We start from the raw sequence: 20394 nt of genomic DNA, 5'->3' as shown, positions 1-20394 counted from the left end.
AATTCGAAACTTTTGCTAGTTGGACAACTTCTCTAGGGTCGATTCGGAAAAGTACGAGAAGAAGTATAGTGTAGTTGGGACATGGAGTTCCGCGAAGGGCTGGGGCTCCACGCTCAAACCTCCCGCCCTCGGCCAGTTATCGGTCTTTTCATCAGAGCCCAACTTTATTATTAATGGCGGACTTTTCCACGAACCGAGAGGTGCCGAATTACGCACAATGGACGGTTAACAATGTGGGAAGGTGTACGTGCTCCGATGCCGAGTTCTGTTGTCAAACTTTTGTTGTTCGCGTATTGTCCCGTCTGGGGTTTCACACTCCCACAGTAAGAAGACAACTGAACTGTGACGTAATGAAGAAAAAATAATGCCAACATTTCCTACCATCGACAAGTCATTTTTTGTTCGAGACATGCAGCGAGTCGGAAAGAATTTTAACGAAAGCAAAGTTAGAAAACGTGATTTGGGTTTGCTTCGTGAAATCTCAAAGGACATTTTTTAAGAAAAAAAGTACGGCATAAGACTTAATTGACAAGTTTTCAATAATTCTCTTTGGAGTTTCTTTCTCTCAAATCTCATTACTTTCTCTGCCGCCCTAGCGCAGTTCGCTGTCACCCGCCCACTGGCCCACCATCCCAGCGATAGATTAGATTGGGATTAAGGTTCTCGAGACGGACACTCTTTGGTACATACTACTTACTGCTGATGTCGCTCGAATTCAGATTGTTCGTAAGCGATAATGAACCGCGCTCAGGCAGATAATATTGTCCGCAGGGTTAGGCAGAGAAAATAAAAAGTCGTACCACTCTGTCTTTGTAAACATTCTTCCCCTCTTCCACATTTGTGCATTTCTTTATACATACCAGCCGATTATTTCATATGCTGACCCGGTCGCTCAAGTATTTGACGTACCTGATCATGTCAAGTTTTCCTTAGTCTTCCTCTGCTTCTTTTTCCAATTACATAATTTTTTTCCGTTCTTTCCTCACTCATTCGTTCCACATGTCCAAACCATCTCATCCATATCTATTTTTCAATGTTTATTTTTTATTCACAATTTCAATATCCTGTCGCCTTGAACATATTCTCCTGTAATGGTGGACGAATCGTGGAAATGAGGACGATTTAACCCAAAATATATCTCTTGGGAGATAATGCAGGTATTTAAGGCGACCTTAAATATCTTCATTCGCATTTGATTTGTGAATTCCACAATAAGACTCGTTACTAATTCAATTTCTGTCCAGGCGACCGCCAATATCCCGTTCCGCCGCTCGGGCGCGTGCACTCTGCGCCCGCGACATTATCGGCAATATTAATAAACAGCAGCGGTCACCCACCCACCCACGGAGGAGCCGACCATCGGATGCTATTCACGGGCTACCGAAATGACAATGTCCCGCCCACCAGGTACCGGCGACCAGGTACGCCGGAGGTGGCCGACCCCGCTAAATCACCTCGGCTCCGCGACTATTTTTCCCCGCTCGTAAATTTCGCCCGCAAAATGGCGCCGGCCATTATTGGCGTTATTATGGCAATTTACGACGTGGCGATATTAATTTCGTAATACCACCGGTTGACTTCCATCTTCCATCCCCAGAGGTCGCCCGCGTGCCCGGCGAGCCTGCGTACACCCATCGTGCGGGATTTCACTTCTTCTTCTTCTGTTGCTTAGTGTAGGCCTTGTGGCCTGTTTTTAAGAGGGATTAGCCTCCTGCGATATCGATTCTTCAATGGTCCGCCCGGGAATCCTCTACCTTGGAGTTGGCGTTGCAGTGCAATTTGGGGGAGTCTGGATGATTCCATTCTCCTCACACGCGGATATCATTATCTTCTTCGTTGCCTTCCCCACCTAACGACGTCTTGGATCTCGCATATTTCTCTTATCCTAGTGTTCCTTATTCTATCTCGTAGACCCTTGCCAGATATGCTCCTAGAGTCTTCATTTCTGACACCCTTAGCGCGTTTTTTTGTGACTGCGGTGTCCGATGGGCAATTATTACATATGACATATTCGACCCTCTTCGACACTGTCTTCAACTAGTCTCAGAAACGGAAGGAACGGAGGCGAAATGCGCATCTCACGCGAGTTTCAGACATCCCAGGAGGTCAATACGCGAGGCACTGGTCAAGAAGAGAAAGAAAATATATTTAGATGGGAGTTACATTAATTCAGAAAACCGATGAACGAGTCTGTGTTAGTGAACTAGATTAACTTTTAATTGTAATCCGGTTAATCGATGTAAACGAACGGATCATTGGAATCCGATCGTTAGCGGACGACTCACGGCAAATCTCTCGAGGGAAAACTAAATGTAGACGAGCCGCGTATTACGTACGTGTTGAAAATAAATAAATAAAATACCTTTTGAATATCTAATACTATTAACACAATAGTTCATTCATATATATCGTAGTCATAATTCAAGTAAGTGGATCACAAGAGTAATATAAGTCACACATCTGAAATAGTAGCTGCACGTTTGCGACAAAGGGCTGTTCATTAGACGGTATAGCCTAGTCTGAGTACCTACGTAGGTAGTTTTCGATTTCGATGGCATTTCCGCCATCGCTGCATTCTACGCTCCACAGTACAGTGGCAGTCGTGTCTGGCAACACCCAACCCACATTGCAATCTAGTGTAGTATCTGAAGTAGGTGCGGTGCGTTCCTATGTCCTCATCATGTATACAAATCCACTTTTGAATGGCGCCAGGGAGAGAAAAATCAATTTTTATAATTATACTTATACTCTATCTAGGTAACTTTGAAAACTTTCTGTACTCGTGTTGCACCAGCATTCGATTTATAGCATGCAATTAAAAAAAAACAATTATAAAAATATCAGTAATTATCGATACCTGGAAAATCGCAGTGTGGTACACCAGTGGTACACCCAACCAGCAGAAAATTTTGTACAAAATAAACTATTTAAACCTTAGATTTACTTGGTAAATACCACCATTCGAGGGCATAGCTAGTGTTATTTACCAGATAAAACTTAAATTTAAAATGGATGGATATTACCACAAAGTGACTGCCGAATCAATGAAAATCAAGATAGCTAATGTCACATAATCGATGTAAACTCACATATAAAAACGGTAATGCTAATGACAAAATTAACATTACCTTTAATGAGATATCTTTAAAAAAATCCGGATTGTTGATTTTTAAGTCGTTTTTTTCAACACTTTTATATTTCCAGTAGTACATACAAATAACTGAGACAAGGGGCCATCAACCCCCTGCTGTTAGTGTTGACCTACCTATACATATACCGAATTAAGTTACAAAAACAACAAAAAACCAAACTAATTAATTAATTTTCACGAATCTTTAGACTTTCGCAGGGTTAGAAAGGTTTATCAGTAGGCGGATATCTAAAAAATTAATTCATTCATCGTTTACATTGTGATATTACTCAAAATAATCGATGAATGATTAAGGAGTGTTATATTACTGTGGCGGCAACACGGTCGCGCCGAGCCGAACAAGTCCGAAAGCACCGAGCCGAACAAGTCCGAACGCACCGAGCTGAACAGGTCCGAAGTCTGAACAGAGGACATGAAGCACTACGAGAATCGTTTGGGCTACCTCCGGTAACGCGCGTCTTTTTTAGATGAAATTTTAACTGTCGCATATTCTATACTTGACTTAACTTCTTTATTTCAACCTTTTTAATTTATTTGCCATTATTTTATTCAAGTATTTCCACTCTCTATGATTATAAGTTTAATTAAAATTATATTTTTATCAATAAAGGAAAAAAACTGTGAGTACATTCTTTTATTTCTTTCTGTGCACCAAACACAACTCACCACACAACCAAAAGTGGCAATACTCCACTAAATTACCGTACCACAAAGTTATCAATGCTTTTACAATATATGGTTAGCATTTATTACAAATCATCAATCATTGGCATGTATTTGTTATGATTAGTATTTTTAATGAATTAGTTCGACAGACTAGTTGGGCTTCCGAAGGGAACATTCACATTAGTTCGCGTACGGCCGACAGCTCGCCCTACAAGTCGATACGACCAGTACGCGAGCGGACGCCGCCGCATACTAACGTCGGGACGCGCCGACCCGCCGACCCGTCGACCCATCCCCTCGATGTCGCGCTCCGAGGAGGCGACGTCCCTCGAGCGCAGCGTCATGGTCAGGGTGCTGGGATCGTTCAAGAAGTCCCGCTGCCTGTGGGACACCAAGGAACCCCTGTATAAGATGAAGGACGCGCGCGACAAGGCGATAGAGGACATCGTAAAAATATACAGAAAAATTGATACAGGCGCGACGCCCGCTGTCATTAAGAAAAAGATTGAAAATATGAGAGCGGCATACAGACGAGAAGTAAATAAGGTACGCGTATCTTAAATAATCATTAACCCGCTTCCCCGCAAATGTAGGCAGAGAGAAAAGAACGCTGCGCCAAACTGTTTTTGAACACAATACTCGCCCCTTTCACATTTATACATCTCCTCATACATACACCCCGATTATTCCTACTCTTGACCTGGCTTTTGATATTTGGTATTTGAAATACTTGATCGTGCCAAGTTTTCCTCGAACTTCCTCTGCTTCTATTACCAACCGTATTCGCCTCATAAATTCATTTAATTGGCGAAGAAATGAGTACGACCGTCCTGGTTTTTATTTATTTGAAAACCGATCGATCACCTAGCAACATCCTGTCATGATACGTCGAAATATTTAATTCTTTATTTATGTTTCTTCTTGTTAGGGTCAGCTCTCCTCGTCCTCGGGTTGTAGGTCCTTCTGTGATAAACAACGTCACCTAGGTCATGCCTTCGAATCGTGTTATCTTCCTAGAGCATCCACGAATTTTATTTATTTATTTATTATCTATTTTCAATTTATGATATCAAATTCTAGGTCAAAAATTCATTGAGTGGCGACGGTGAGTGCTATGTGCCATCACTGTGGTATTATAGATATATGACATTTTTGCACGAAGAAGAACTCGGTCCCATAAGCGGGCAAGTTGCTTCCACTGATGTGGTAAGTCATTTATCTTCATTTTTATAAATTATATAAAGCTACTATATTTTTTTTCAAAAAAGGATAAATATTTGTATTTTTATAATTTACACAAATATTTCAATTTCACACTATTTATGTGAGCCTAAGCGGCTCATTATTAGAAACAGGTATCAAATTGTGGTAGAGTGGGTTCGAACCGAGAAACTCTGACTTCAGAGTCCGCGACACCAACCACATTTTAATAAATAAGAAAGTAAAGAGGGTTACAAATTGCACGCTTAGACATTATATTTCTTAGATTGGCATTGGTGTTTAAATACCATTAACGATTTACATCATTTTGAGTGTGTCCAAATACTTGTTCACAAATCTGGATTATCTCCAAATAGGAGTTATTTTGTACACTATTTTTGACATCTCAACATAGATGAAGAAGAAAATGGAAGTCTAGGCATTTACAGGGCTTACGACCGTCATAGGCTGGTTTAAGTAATCACTTTACACACGTGTAACACGTGTAAACCAAAAACTCTTAGAAAGATATCTTCAGGAAGATATAACTATGCCGTGAATTTTATAAAATAAAATTAATAAGGATAAACCCATACCAAAAGTATGCCTGAAAACATTGCACATCTCTTTAAATTCTTTTAATTTGCTTTAAGGGAAAGATGTCTGAAAATAAAAGCGATAATTCTTATTTCAGAAACCTCAACACCTATGGGAATCGTTTGAAAAGGATACCTATGAAAGGGACACGCCAGAAAGTGACTCGCGTGAAAGGGAGTCGCCCCAAAGGGAGCTCCATAAAAGAAAGGCGGTCGATAGGGATTCGCCTATCTTTCAACCGATAGTGAATAAGAAGAGTCACGCTAGTATGAGAGCCGATTCAAAATTGATATTACCCGAGGCACAAAATGAAGCGGAAGAGTTCGGAAAACTAATTGGATTGCGGTTAAAAGAACTGAATGAACTTCAGCGCTGTATTGCGGAGAAATTGATCTCGGATATTATTTTCTACGGTAGAACAAAGAGATTAACGCTTCAGTCAGAAATTAAAGGAATTTACGAAGGGAGTGTGCCCCCTGCTGTTGATACGTCACAATTAGAAAAATAATATGTATACCTTGTAACGAATGTTAATATTATAATATTTTTTCTTTTAAACTTCATGTTTACTACTTATATAATTAATTGTTATATCCATACCTTTTGATTTAATCTAATCTAATTTCCCTTAGGAAGTTTAACCATTTTATATTATCATTATTTATTTTTCATTTCTTTAGAAAGCTTATACTACATTTCATACAAAATACTTTAAAAGTTAATTTACATATTTACATTTTCTTACAGTACACAAAACATTTCTTTTTAAATTCATTTTTAACAAGTCAATATATTATAATTCCATGTTAAAAATTCTTTTGGATTTTTTTTAGGATAATATCAAGCTAGTAAGATATCAAACAGTCAATGATGATGTTTTTGTAAAAAATGCACTTGGTCACTTTCTCCTGTATGACTACGATATGTCAGGACAGAAGAGTGTGGCGCTCTATCCTTTCTGCCTACCCCCGCGGAGAAACGGCGTGATGGTGGTAGTAGTACATTTTAGGGTAGAATTCTATACTGTACTCCACACTTGGTCACTTTCTTCTGTATGACTACGCTATATTCGCCTTATCAGCAGCTGCTCTGAACAATAGTATGGACGAAAGTGACAAAATTTAGCGAATTTTAAGGACCACTTTTGTTTGATGAATTTTTACTAGAGTGCTGTGCCGGTACCACCCTCGGCGTAGCGTCCAGGCGCTAGCGAGTTTCCAGCTACTGACACCCCCTCCCAACCCTGGCTAGCTGGCACACAACCTCCACCACTTCCATTTGGCACAATTCCCGAGAATAATAATAATACTAGTAACAAGAAGCGCCATCTGCGCGCGGTGGAGTGACGACGCTCCGGAATTTCAAGTGTAGGTACTCGCTATTATTTATTCATCTCTCGCTGGCGCTCAATTTCTCTGAAACTCGGGACGTGTGTTTGGTACTCGGTGCATAGAAATGGCTAAACATTCCAACGAGTTCTGTCACTCACAGATCCGCCGCTGGAACCGGCCAACTCAGATTGGCGTAAACTATTGTTTAAAACATTTTGAGTGTGTCCAAATACTTATTTATTTTTCATATTATTTTTTGACATCTCATCAAAGATGAAGAAGAGTGTGGAAGTCTGGGAAGTATGGACGAAAAGAGAGTAATAAAAGAGTTTCTGCTTAATAAATAGCTTCTTTTGATCTCACCAATAGATGTTTCTGGCGAAGTCCTAGTGATTCAAGAACAATGATAAAAATTGGTTCATATATGTATATAGAACTTCCACGAATTTGTGAATGTTACACGTGTGTAAAGTAAACACTTAAACCAGCCAATGACGGTAGTCAGCCCCGTAAGTGCCCAGACTTCCACATTCTTCTTCATTTCTGATGAGATGTCAAAAAATAAAATAAACTATTGTTATTATATTTTAAATCGGGATCGTGTAAGGCGTCCTTTAGTCGACAAGGATGGATTATCGCGGTATGGTCTTCTGAAAAGTAGACGTCGGGTTGGAATCGGATCTAGCTGACTAACTGAACTAACTAACTACTAATACCTTTCACTGTCTATACTTGGGCACTTCTACAAACTTAGTGGTGGTTTTACAAACTTATATGTATTTAGATCGGCAATGACAAGGACAATCCATTGAAATGTAAATTCACAGTAAAATCGGGATATTTTTTTCCACATTTTCTATAACTTTAGCAATACATTTGTATTTTTTTAATTGCTTTACAAAAGAGGTCCGTCAGATCTGTCATCCTTGATGCTTCTGTATAATATCCATGATTGCGGTTGTGACAACTTTAAGTGGAAAGTATAATAAAAAAGCAAATCAATCGTATACGCCCTTGCGGCTGGCAACAGTCGATATAATGAATAAGTTTTTTTTACCTACATACCTTACCTACCTAATTTAAGTACCTACACATAAAATTATTGCACATAACGTAGTTTTATTATAATTGTATGTTTACTTCATAAAAACTGGCATGCATTTTCAAAAAAATATCTTAGTTAAAAAATATCTCTCCTGAACAGCTGAAGATTTGAAGATATACGATTATTTACCTCACACCTAACGATTTATAGAATAATTTATTTTACAATATATTTTATCGTTAAATATATTTTAACGAATATATATAATACTAGATTTTTAGACAAATTTCATCATGACTCATTGTATCTCAACCGCTTCTACAGGAAACTGCCTTCACAAGGTCTCTGATTCCCAAGAGAGGGTTCTGAAGACAGGGTATATGAATTTCAATATAGAATAAGGGACAAATAAGAAAAGTATTATCAAAGAGGCCCTTTCATTTCGGAAGATACACCCAATCAGCAAAAAGCCCGGATTAACATTATTTTAATTAAAAACATCATATTTTTCATGCCTTCATTTTTTTATTCTACTCGCAAATTAAAATTAAATTAGTTTTAACGTTTAAGACAAAGCGTATGAAAAAGACTAATGACAAATCAAATTATCCCATAAAACAAGAAATGGGAAAAACAATGTTATTACTTAGAGGAGAAATTATTTATCCTGCCAAAATTAATAACTTAAAACTGTGGTAATGGAAAATTTTGAAAAAATAATCCCATTCTGAGAATATCCGAAAAATTCGTGCCGATTAAAAATAATGGTTGAATCAAAAGCTCCAGCCTTTTTTGTTATAAAAAGAGGGTTTAGCTATACCTACAAGAAATAAAGGGTAAGATTAAAGTGAGAGATTGAAAGGATTTTAAAAAACATATATAAATGTCCAAAAAAATGTAAACAAAAAATAATAATTTGAGTTTAAGATTCATCGGAAAGATGTAAAAAGTAACGGCTAATTGAAAACGACCAATGACGACGCTTATGGGAATAAAAAAAAATGACGACGCTGGGTTGAAAAAATCTTGAGGAATTTCTTCTAATTTCATTAATTGATTCGGCAGTCACTTTGTGGTAAAATCCATCCATTTTTAATCATGTTTTACCTTGTAAATACCACTATTTCTTAAAATCTATTGTGGCACGTGTTTCGATGCATTCCGCATCATTTGCCAACACCGGTTTTCTTCTATTCTAGTAAAACTATAAACGATAATGAAAAATGACGAAATACGATATTGAAGAAGTTGAAAGACTTTAATTTATAAATAATCTTTAAAAAATGACCGTCCTATATTTTATAGATAAATTGTACGAATATTACAGTATTTTTTAATATTCAGAAACTAAAACTAATCAGCAAATTAAAACCGAAGATAACACTACTAATACTAATTGTAGTCAATTTCAGTTTTACTTCAAATCACAGTATTGGTAAGTAATCGTATTGTTCAGCTTTTTTTTTAAACTTTTTTCTTACGAAATTTTTTTTTTACAAAATATTTTTTACTTTTTCATGTCTTTTATTTTTAATTTTTTTTCTGTTAGTCTTTTGTGCAAGTATTTTGTATTTTATTGTGACACTATTATTCAAGTTCTACTTCTTATAATATCAATTGTATTCTTGCCAGCGCCCTTTACTATGACCTAAATTATATTGTATACCCACACACAGCCCATGCCTTTGTGAGATTTTTTTTTGTATTTATATTTTTTGTATTTTATATTAGGTAGTATAATGCAAAAAGTTTAAAAAAATACCAATTACGGTTGCTTCTGATTCGAAATTATAATTACATACATGCGTTAGTTCGTCTTCAGGTCCTTTTAATGATCAGCGACAAAGTAATGAGAACCATCCTCTAATGAGCGTCAAAATAGAATAGGATATGCACAAAACTTGCTGTTTATTCAATGCTTACATACATCTCGTAATTCTAAAACAGCGGGCATTTCCGGTATTGCCGAGATTGTAACGATGTCTATTCATGCTTTTGTGATGAAAAGAAAATAACGAAATACGAAAGAAAAATAATGATTTCCTTAGACTAGCTACATAGGTTTTCTATGGGTAAAAAGCTATTCACCCATTTTTTTAAAAGAGATATTTTATTTCTTTCTAAAATACGAGTATAAGTATACAATATTTTCAAGCCACTTGATTTCAAAGGACGTTTAGCAATTTGTAAAATATACAATAGTAAATAATCAATCCTGATGAAAATGGAAAATACAACAAAGAAATTCCTCTGAAAATCTGAAAATATGTGTGTGTGTGTGTGTGTGTATGTTATACATGTATGTCGGTTTTCAATTGCTTCTTTCATTATTTTTTAAATTTTTATTTAATTCTACACCTTTAAAATGGTGTACATATTTTTCAATACAATACAATATGAATACCTTTGCACGATATTAAAGGTTGAGATTCGTTTTGGTATGTAAAGGTCTCATTGGATTATTCTGCTACATTTAATTAAAGGTCTTTACCCGATAAAAATTTCTAAGAAAGACCACTTTCCATTCCTCGCCTTAACACATCATTCTTCAGTAATTCCTTCTCTGTCCAAGCGGCTAGACTATGAATGAATTGCCTCTCCTTGTAAAAAATGCACTCTAATAACTTTTAAGAAACGTCCGAGACATTACTATTTATCATCAGAATCCTAACTGTCCATCAAACCTCCTTCCTTAGTTTTTCCCTCTACTTCCTTCCTTAAACTCCCTTTTTCCTTTGCCCTCCTTATTATCATCTTTTGTAATTTATGTTTTTTATATGTTAATTTGTAATTTATGTTTTTTTTTTAATGTTCAAGTACTATCTACCCACTGATTGCAAACAGCTATATATGATATCAAACGTTTTGATCAATATCACTAGTCGGTTTTTGGTCGGTTGGAAGATATTGCTTTTAAGCAATAAGTCCGCCAATGTACTTACTCATTTTCTGTACATGAAGTTTAAATAAATAAATAAACATTTAGCGCTTTCTAAATATTTTTTACCTCGGTAATGTAGTGGTTTGACGTAACGTGTTCCGCATAAGGTTTCTAAGGCATTTTCCTCCGAACTGGCATTAAAACCGTAATATTATGCACCTCCCCTTAAACATTACGGTTTGAAAACCCTCGATATGACCCAGCCTCCTTGGGCGAGTAAGGCACAAAGGTATTTAATTAAACACAGCGGACCCGCGATGACTGTATACTGCGTAGTTAACCCAGTGTTCAAAAAGCGGAGGTAAAATAACGTAGAATATGACCTTCGCGTTACGTCGGATGTGTAGGTAGCTAGCTACATATTATATGAGAAATGAAACTCTGAATGGAATCTCTCCCATACCGAGCCACCCTCCTGAGGGAAATTCCAAGCAAACAGGGGTGGGCGCATTCATCCTCCGGCGCAACTTGTCGCCAGGCAACGGTCGGCTCCCTGCCGGGTTTTTTTAAATACCTAGCGTCTAAGTCGGTAGAATCTAGCTACGGCTTACGCAACACCGCTTATCGAGATCCTACTTAGTAAAGTCGGGTAGCTGCGTAATCGAATAATGTCGGAATATGAGCTAAACTCTACCATCGGAGAATTATAATTTGTGGGGCTGTTTATTTTTCCACATTCTAATTGATCGTAATTTTGTTCATATAAACATATTCAGAGATTTGACGACTTTTTTTAATTACCTAACGTCCGAGTGACACTGAAATCTAGCTACAGCTTATGCAACACCGCTTATCGTGATCCAACTTCAACTTTTTAAGTTTTATAGCCTATGCCTACTCGTGAGTGGATTTAATCTTTTATGTTTTAAGTTACTATAATTTCATGTAATTCACGAGTGCAAATCTTAAGCAAAAACATCTATCTAAAAACAGCTCGCTAGAGGCACGAATTTATACAGTTCATTGATTGTTGTTTTATAAAAGTGGCATTACATACATAAGGAATCAATGATTTTAATAAACAAAGTATGGAGTTCTACAAATTAAACGTCAAATCTACAAATATACCACACTAGTTCTTATAACTAGGTAGCGGGTCCAGCTGTGTGAGTCACGATGTAGTCCCTGCCGGGTTTCCCCGCGACCGGAGGAACACGGGCAGAGGCTATAACGGGATACAGGGTCGCGCCAGTTAAGAGCTTTGTGATGTCCAATAAGGGTGCCTTATGAACGAGTAAACACGGCATGGAAGATATAATGAAAAACGTGCGCACTGCGTTTGTACAATATTAATCTCATACTACGAGATGGAACATACTGTAACAATTTGGTGGAGGTAATTTTGCAAAAAATTGAGCTATATAAATTATCCAAATATAATTTAATTAATTGATTCGTCAGACCTTTTGGGGTAAAATCTATCCACTTTTAATTTAAATTTTACTTAGTAAATACCATTATTTTATTAAATGTATTGTGACACGTATTTCTATGCATTCCACATCATTTAAATAAAACGTAAAACATAAAAAATACCCTAATTTAAATTAACATTGATTAGTAACATTTAAGGCAACAATAATTTTCACTGTCCACATTTTAATGTGATTTAAACAGAATAATTTATTTAATAATTTCCTTAATTTAATTTTTGCTATTTTATTTTTCTCTGCTTTCTATCTCCTATTAAGTATATCCTGTTTATGATGTATTTTGTTTGTAATAGCCAAAATCACTTGCAAACGAGTGGCTTGCATAAAAAAATATCCACAATCATTATCAGCACTGAAAGAATCAAGGCTAAAAAGTGGTGCAGAGATAAGATGTTACATTTTAGCGTTTAGTTTAACAAGAAACTGAAATAAGCCGCTTATAAAAAGGCAACATTTAACATGACTCGAATACGTTTTCAGAAATCAAATCATCGAATATCAAATGCAGTTGAAATGAGATCACTGACGAATATGCGGCAAAACGATGTCTGACAGATATTCGAAAGGTGAAATTAGGAAGTAATGCAAGGCTGAGAGCATTATCGATAAAATTAATAATACTGCAGTGTGTTGAGTGATTTGGTTTGAATTCAGAGATATTGATGATATATATGTATATTTAAAAGATGTATGTATATATAAAATATATTATGCACTTTTTTTATTGCAAAAATGTTTATAATATTACTATATAACCACTCACGGAGATTTTTATGTCTACCGGTTTCGAGACGTACGTTCGAGACGGGTACGTCTCGAAACCGGTAGACATAAAAATCTCGGTGAGTGGTTATATACTAATATTATTATCATTTTTGTAAAAAAAAATAATAAGTAAAAATGACTAGCCACAAAGTAAATGTTTTAAATATTAATAATATTGAGAATAATATATTTTTCTTTTGGATGACCTTTTTCATTCTTACAATTCCATATTTCACTAATTTACATAGTCTAGCACTCGTTTAAATCAAGTATCATCCATAATGAATGCTAATATTGGCCATATTCGACTAACCATTAGTAATGCACTCGGAAAAGGATGAACGCGTAGGTGTTGATGAGTAGTTGACCTTTCCTTGCGAGGCATTATAGCACTTTCAAGTTGTCTCCTTTGTTATGCTGTTGTTAATGTTTTTAAAAATCTCATTTCGGCTTTGTTAGTTTTTCGTGCGAAGCCGTGTGCTCAACATAATATTTATAAAAATGTGTAATAAAATTTATGGAAATTTCTTCTACGCCAGAACTAGTGATGTGCACAACCGATTAATGGCAGTTTTCGGTCGTTGAAGCCGATAAGCTGACGATCAACTCACAAAAGGTCATAAAAATTCTTCGCGAGAATCATTTGACGCCAAAAAAGAAAAATGAATTATAAAAACCAATTTTGACTGACGTTATACGCAAATGGATCCAAAGATTGTTTATCTGATAACATATAATATATGTTGTAATACAATAACAATACAAATATAATATATGTTGTAATACATATTATGTAGTGTATTCATATAATATATTTAACATTTTGACATCTCAACAGAGATGAAGAAGAATAAAAATATCTGCGTATTTGCATTTATTTAGGCTTATGATCTGTCATAGGATGGTTTGGTGTACTTTTTACGGACGTGTAACATTCACCATTCTACCCGTGATTGGCAACCACACTTTTTTTTGAGATCATACATATAGCATGCATGTCATGGCGCTTTATGTTTAAGTTCACGGGAGCCATCTATGGTTGGTTTGAAAACCTATAATTTTCATGATGTATACAAAATCCTGGCCGGATAGTTTTATACACCAGGAAATGCATGGAAACATGGTTTTTCTATTTTTATAAAGCTTGATAATAATTTTACAAGATAATTTTATTCACACAATTTTTGGGTGTGTTTTAATACTTGTTCACAAATCTGGGTTTGTCCACTTAGAAATTATGTTAACATCTTGATAAAATATAAAAATAACTCCTAATTGGAGAAACTCCGATTTGTGACCAATGATTTGGAGACACTCAAACATTTTATTTTAACAATGTTAATTAACATATTTGAAACTTGGTGTGCCGAGGGTGCGTTAATACGTTGTAGATCACTGATATGGAGTAGGCAGTAATAACAAAGCTACGAGTAATAACGACGGGGCGTTACACAAGACACGATGATAGAATCACAATGACACACAATATGTATGTTGGATATTGATCGAACAATATGTTAGAAAATTGTACTCCCTTTTTATCTATGATTTTTTTTAATATGGCATGTGATATTACGATATTCCGAAACCGAATAAGTGGTACCAATAAATTGATTGACTTTGAAATTTTATGGTAGACTATTATACTGCTATAAAATAGTATACTATAAAATTTCTCTTATATTATACAACTAACGTAACGTCTATAAGTAGTTATATTTAATTATGTTCATGATTACATTTTGTGATTCACTCGCAAAATATTTTTTTTTGGTATAAAAGTGATTTTTTCACCTGAAGCGGAGGGCTGATCACCTTTCCTTCATGTGTAAACGATCAAGATAACACTGCGTTAATATGACACAGTGCCCTATGCACCATTGGGGTGCGGATAAGGGTTTTATTATTTTTATTATAACTTCATGATTAATATTTATTTATATGATAAATGATAAATTTCATATTTAACTAGATGATACGCTTGATAAAGAAAGAATTCAATTGAAAACAGACTGCAAAAGAAGGTGTTCAGTTGAATAAAAATTATGAGGAAATAGGACATAAAGATCTATCGGATTTAGTGGTGTCTTATTTAGAAAATATGACAAGACGGATAAGACAAATAAATGAGCTATTTGACAAATATTGATTGACATAAGAAATTCAATCCATTGTGTCTATTGTATTGTTGTAACTTTTGTATTGTCTTTAGGGATCAACTTTATTAATTAATTATGAACTAAGCTTTTAGTACATAAAAAAAATATGACATAAAAACTAAATATTTATGCTAAAAATCCTTGTATATAATAGGCAAGGAGAATTTTCTACGGCAACTAATAAATATAATAAAAATAAAATTATAGAAAACTGGATGATACGGATAATTAAAAATTAACATTAACTAAACCTGGAATTATGATGAAAATTGTTTAGACACATACGTCATATCATATATCGCTCACTCCTTTCAAGAACGTCATATATCGAAATTCGTAAATTTTCAGTTGTGCATGTTTTCGGAATTCCAGAAAACGTTTTATATTCCAGCAAAAGCGGCATATTTTTAACTTAATATTTACCCGCTACAGGGCAGAAAGTGTTGTTTTTGCATTTTCAAGAAAAGGTATTGTTTAATTATTTTTTTAAATAAACTAAATATTTTTCAAATGGAGAAAAAACCTTCAGGTTTTACCTAACAAGATTTGGTGCACAGTAAAAAGATCAATAAGATTGATATTCATTTTTAATAAATTTTATTTTATTCTTAAACTTTAAAAACGATCTCCTGAAAAATTAAGTTTTTTTATATATGACGTTATTGAAAGGAGTGAGCGATATACACATACGTCTTTTGTTAAAGTCTTACGACGCAAAAATACCTCGAATACTATAATAGTATGTTTATAATAATACGTACCTGTGTCGTGCCAGCTACTATTGTATATTGTATATTGTATATTGTATCCATACCAAACATCGTACGTACACACTATTCAGCGAGACACCGCGACGCCCCCGGCCCGTTGTATCGCGGTGGAAGCATAAATCCGGCGAACGGAGGCTTCCAAAACAACTTCAAAATAATGCCAACCAGAATAATAACATCAGATGGGAAAATCATATTAAGAGATAGATAGCAAAATAATACGTCAAATTGGCAACGGTCCCAAATGCCCCTCTGTATGCTAAAGTCGGAATATGGAAATATGTACAGCCCAGCCCGTATTATGGGATAAGTGACATTTAAAAGCTACAAAAAAGGTTCCACCATATACTTAGTAGGTTATACGTTATACGTATTATAAATAAGTAAAATATGTTATTATTCACAATGTGCGAGTGTTTTTGCCTAGAATTTTCACTCATGAATTACCACATGAAATTATAGTAACTTTAAACATAAAGAGTAAATCCACTCACAAGTAGGCATAGGCTATGAAACTTATTAAGTTGAAGCCTGAGTAGGGACATGATAAACGGTGTTGCACAAGCCGTAGCTAGACTTCAGAGTCGTTTGGACGTTGGGTAATTAAAAAAAAAATATTCACAACGCTTTTGCGTTTGTCCAAATACTTGGTCAAAAATAAATTTGCTAAAGTCAAATAGATTTTTTAACAGAGAAATTCATATATCCTCAATATCATTAATATTTAAAGCATTTACTTTGTGTTTAGTCATTATTACTACAATAAGTTCCCTACAATATATTGCCTACACTCAAATTAACCAGGTGCCTGACATACTTATATAAAATATGGTGAGGGACCCAAAATGAATGAACTGAAAAAATACTTTATGGAAAGATATTTGTGTTAGTGATTAGTTATATTTTCTATTTTTTTTCCTTTAAATATACTTCTTATGTCTGTCTTAAATGCCTTTTTTACAGTACCTTTTATTGCTTTATATTTTACATGTTGCCCCGTGTTTTCTTATTCAGCAATGTGTAAAGTTTTACCTGAAACAAACGAAAAACAATTGTTAGGCAACGATTAAGAAAATATTAATTCATAGATAATTATCCAGAAAACATTGTTAAAAATATATTAATACAGTGAATACGCAAATACAAGTGAACCTTTACTGAAAGGCCGTTTAGATCTACGAAAAAATCATGACTTCCGCAAAACTGTTACAGAGAAAAGGGTCAACTTAACTACTTGCGAAAACATTTATTTTATTTGGGGCAATTCGATCAATTAATTCCAAAGGCGGCACATTGGACATGTAGTATAGTGCTTCTAAATGGGTTGTTTTTGGCAGGTCACTGGAAAGTGGGAACACTTTGATGTTACATCTTGAATGGTCCATTCAAGATAAGTGTATCCTCCGCTCTCTGCTACACGTATCCCTCGCTTCATGCCTTCCAGCCACCCCCCCTCCGCCGCCCTCGCCCATCCGCAGTTCCTCCAAGGCGATAATTCCTTCACGGGTAATTTATTCTGTTTGTGCGAGAGATTTACTCACTCCCAAATGAATTATTCCGCATTCGTGAATCTATCGCACATTTACTCTTTTTTTTACTACAAAAGGCATTTCTTCTTTGTGAAAGCTCCTTTATCTCGTTATAAACTTTCTATCCAGGCACAATTTATTTTTGGATCTTCGGATCATACCAGTTTCTTTATATACCGCTACTCGCTACACCTACCATAAGAAAAATATATATTCTAATGACAGTTTTTATTTTTTATACCGGCTGGGGGCATTTGAGATGTGGATGCATCGAATAATGTTTCGGATACCCTGTATGAACATGGTCAGCAATGCAAGAGCTCTCCAAAGAGTTAGAGCGAATAGGGAACTAATATCAAATATTAAAGTGTCCTATTTGGGACATGTGCTCAGAGTAGAAAGGTACAAGCTACTGAAACTGAACATCAAGGGTAAGATCGAGGGTCGAAGAGGTCTCGGAATAATGCGGATATCCTGGTTCTATAACATACACGAGTGGACAGTAGTACAGAACGTCGAAGAGCAGTTTCGGACTGCCCAAAATAGGGACACTTTCTCGCAAGTTATAGTCAACGTCGGAGGGTATTTACACGACACGTAAAGAAGAAGATTCTTTTTAGATAACATCATTATTTATTTATTTGAGTAGGAAAGCAAATCAAGTTGTAGTGAATAATTCGAACCTAGAAACTCTGACGCAGAGTCTGCGACACTAACCACGGAACCACAACCAAATTACAATTTACATTAAATCGACATAGTGTAAAACCGTTTCTGGAATTTACTACATCACTATACAAATAACAATGGTGCTATTGACACTTGATTGTGATTCTGCAGCTTTATCTTGATCGCAATTTACATAAAGGGACGATGAACCAGGAAAACTTGGTGGATTTTACTACCAGCCGACCGTGTGCCATGTCTACGATCTAATTTCGGACTATTTATTTACATGCGCTAACCTCCAGTGAACCTATACAAAATTAAATCGTGCATTAAACTGTATGTGATTTAACTATTGCGTAACATAAGTATTGCATAATGTAGTATTATTTTGTCATCCATTGACCCCAACTCGGGTGCTGCGAAGTCGCGCGGATCGTGATGTGGTAAGAGGGATTTTGCCGTCTGAATTTGTACTGTCGCTAACACCAAAAGTTTCTGAACCCAACAATTTCTCTTGTCTACTGGCGGTGGATAACAAAACTCGGTCGATTTCGACATCTAAAGGAATACCAAAGAATTCACGGATGCTACAGAAAGATAACATGATTCGAAGGCATGACCTAGATGACGTTGTATATCATAGGAGGACATACAATTTGAAAGCTAAGAGAGCTAACCCCAACAGTCTACAGGGACGATAGATTGGGATGGAGCCAGGAAGAACGAGAAAGAGAAGTCCATTTCGACTCCTTTACGGTAGAGTAAGAAGCCAAACCACCGGAAGATTTTACAACATTTCGAGTGTGTCCAAATACTTGTTCACAAAATCTGGATTATCTCCAATTAAAGGAGTTATTTTCATATTATTTTTTGGTATCTCATCAAAGATGAAGAAAAATATGGAAGTCTTTATTTAAATATGGAAGATTTTAACCCAATTGTAGATACATTACAATACATTCTGGATCTGCCATTCTTGACATACCTCATAGACGAATGCGTGGACATAAATCTAGTTAGGGATAATTGAAAATATTAACCCTTACTGGTCCAATATCGAATCTCATTCGACGTCGGATGTTATACGACATTTTTTTCATCATTAGTACTTATTATTTATTTAAATTCCAAGCTTACATTTTTGTCACTCGTATCTATTACAACAGTATGTGGAGCAGAGGACAAAAGATTTTTTTCCAATACCTAGAATTTTTTTTAATTTTGGGGGACCGGAAATGGTTAAGGCTCTTTATGTCGATTACATGTGGAGCATAAAGATGACGAAAAAATGACAAAGAGAGTATATTTGACATACGCGAATGGGAAAACAGAACGAGGACGACCAAGAAAGACATGGCAAGACCAAATCAATCAGAACCTGAAATCTGGTTGTGTCAAAAGTCTACGTTAACTGAGGGCACGTAAACTATGGTAGATGCATGGATAGTTCTAAAGAAGCTAGAAGTGTATGTTATATCGGTACAAACGCTGTAAGGAAGCTAGGAGGCTGGACACATTAATAAGTGCTGGAATATCGGGCCCTCGGGAGTTTTCTTGCAACAATGTATAATAAAAATTTGGCAATGGCAATGTGCTCGCTCGAGAATAACTCCATCGGCACAACGTAGTAACCTAAATGCTGCCGACTATGTAATATTTATGCGGGGTATATATAACGTACTTTATCTACATGCGTATAATTTGAACGCCCACCAACAACAAAACAGCTGACGTCTGCCAAGAGACAGATGGCGCCATACGAGACCTACGCGTTAGTGTTAGTATTAGTGCTCGTCTGTGCTTATATTAAGATATACCCTATATATGCACAGATTATTGATTCGTTTATATTGTAAAGGAAAGTAATGGAAACGTATTCCGTTAAGCGAGTACACTTACGGTACATTAGTATATATTTCGCGCCAGAAATGTTTCACATTCATCAAAAATCAATATATTAATTAATTGATTCAGTCACTTTGTGGTAAAAATCTATCCATTTTGAATTTGATTTTATCTAGTAAATACTCTTACCACTATTTCCTAAAATTTATTGTGACACGTGTTTCGATGCATTCCGCATCATTTTATCATTTTCAAACACCGTTCACTAAGTAAAACTTTAACTTAAAATTTAT

The 20394-nt window shown here is 35.6% G+C and overlaps 2 protein-coding genes across 3 annotated transcripts in view; one reads left to right on the top strand and one right to left on the bottom strand.

Moving 5' to 3' along the window:
- Positions 1–20394, bottom strand: part of Smr (nuclear receptor corepressor smrter) — a 301764-nt gene that overhangs the window by 150108 nt on the left and 131262 nt on the right. The gene's annotated exons all lie outside the window — the stretch shown is intronic.
- Positions 4050–6209, top strand: LOC148304624 (uncharacterized). Its single transcript, XM_088268014.1, has 3 exons — positions 4050–4363; positions 4898–5023; positions 5712–6209. Exons 1-3 carry the CDS (start codon positions 4118–4120, stop codon positions 6120–6122), a joined length of 783 nt encoding a protein of 260 aa, XP_088124140.1. The 5' UTR covers positions 4050–4117; the 3' UTR covers positions 6123–6209.

The sequence above is a fragment of the Brachycentrus maculatus genome, unplaced genomic scaffold (genome assembly GCF_059751285.1).
Source record: "Brachycentrus maculatus isolate JH-2025_06_01 unplaced genomic scaffold, ASM5975128v1 h1tg000310l, whole genome shotgun sequence".
In the NCBI taxonomy this organism is placed as follows: Eukaryota; Metazoa; Arthropoda; class Insecta; order Trichoptera; family Brachycentridae; genus Brachycentrus; species Brachycentrus maculatus.
The sequence above is the reverse complement of the archived record's forward strand: the minus strand, read 5'-3'. Positions and strand labels throughout refer to the sequence as shown.

What these genes read in the sequence shown, in the direction of transcription:
- LOC148304624 (XM_088268014.1), top strand. Translation starts at nt 4,118, where the DNA reads ATGTCGCGCTCCGAGGAGGCGACGTCCCTCGAGCGCAGCGTCATGGTC. An exon ending in ACAGACGAGAAGTAAATAAG is followed by an intron (nt 4,364 to 4,897) that starts GTACGCGTATCT and finishes ATCAAATTCTAG; the next exon opens with GTCAAAAATTCATTGAGTGG. An exon ending in AAGTTGCTTCCACTGATGTG is followed by an intron (nt 5,024 to 5,711) that starts GTAAGTCATTTA and finishes TTCTTATTTCAG; the next exon opens with AAACCTCAACACCTATGGGA.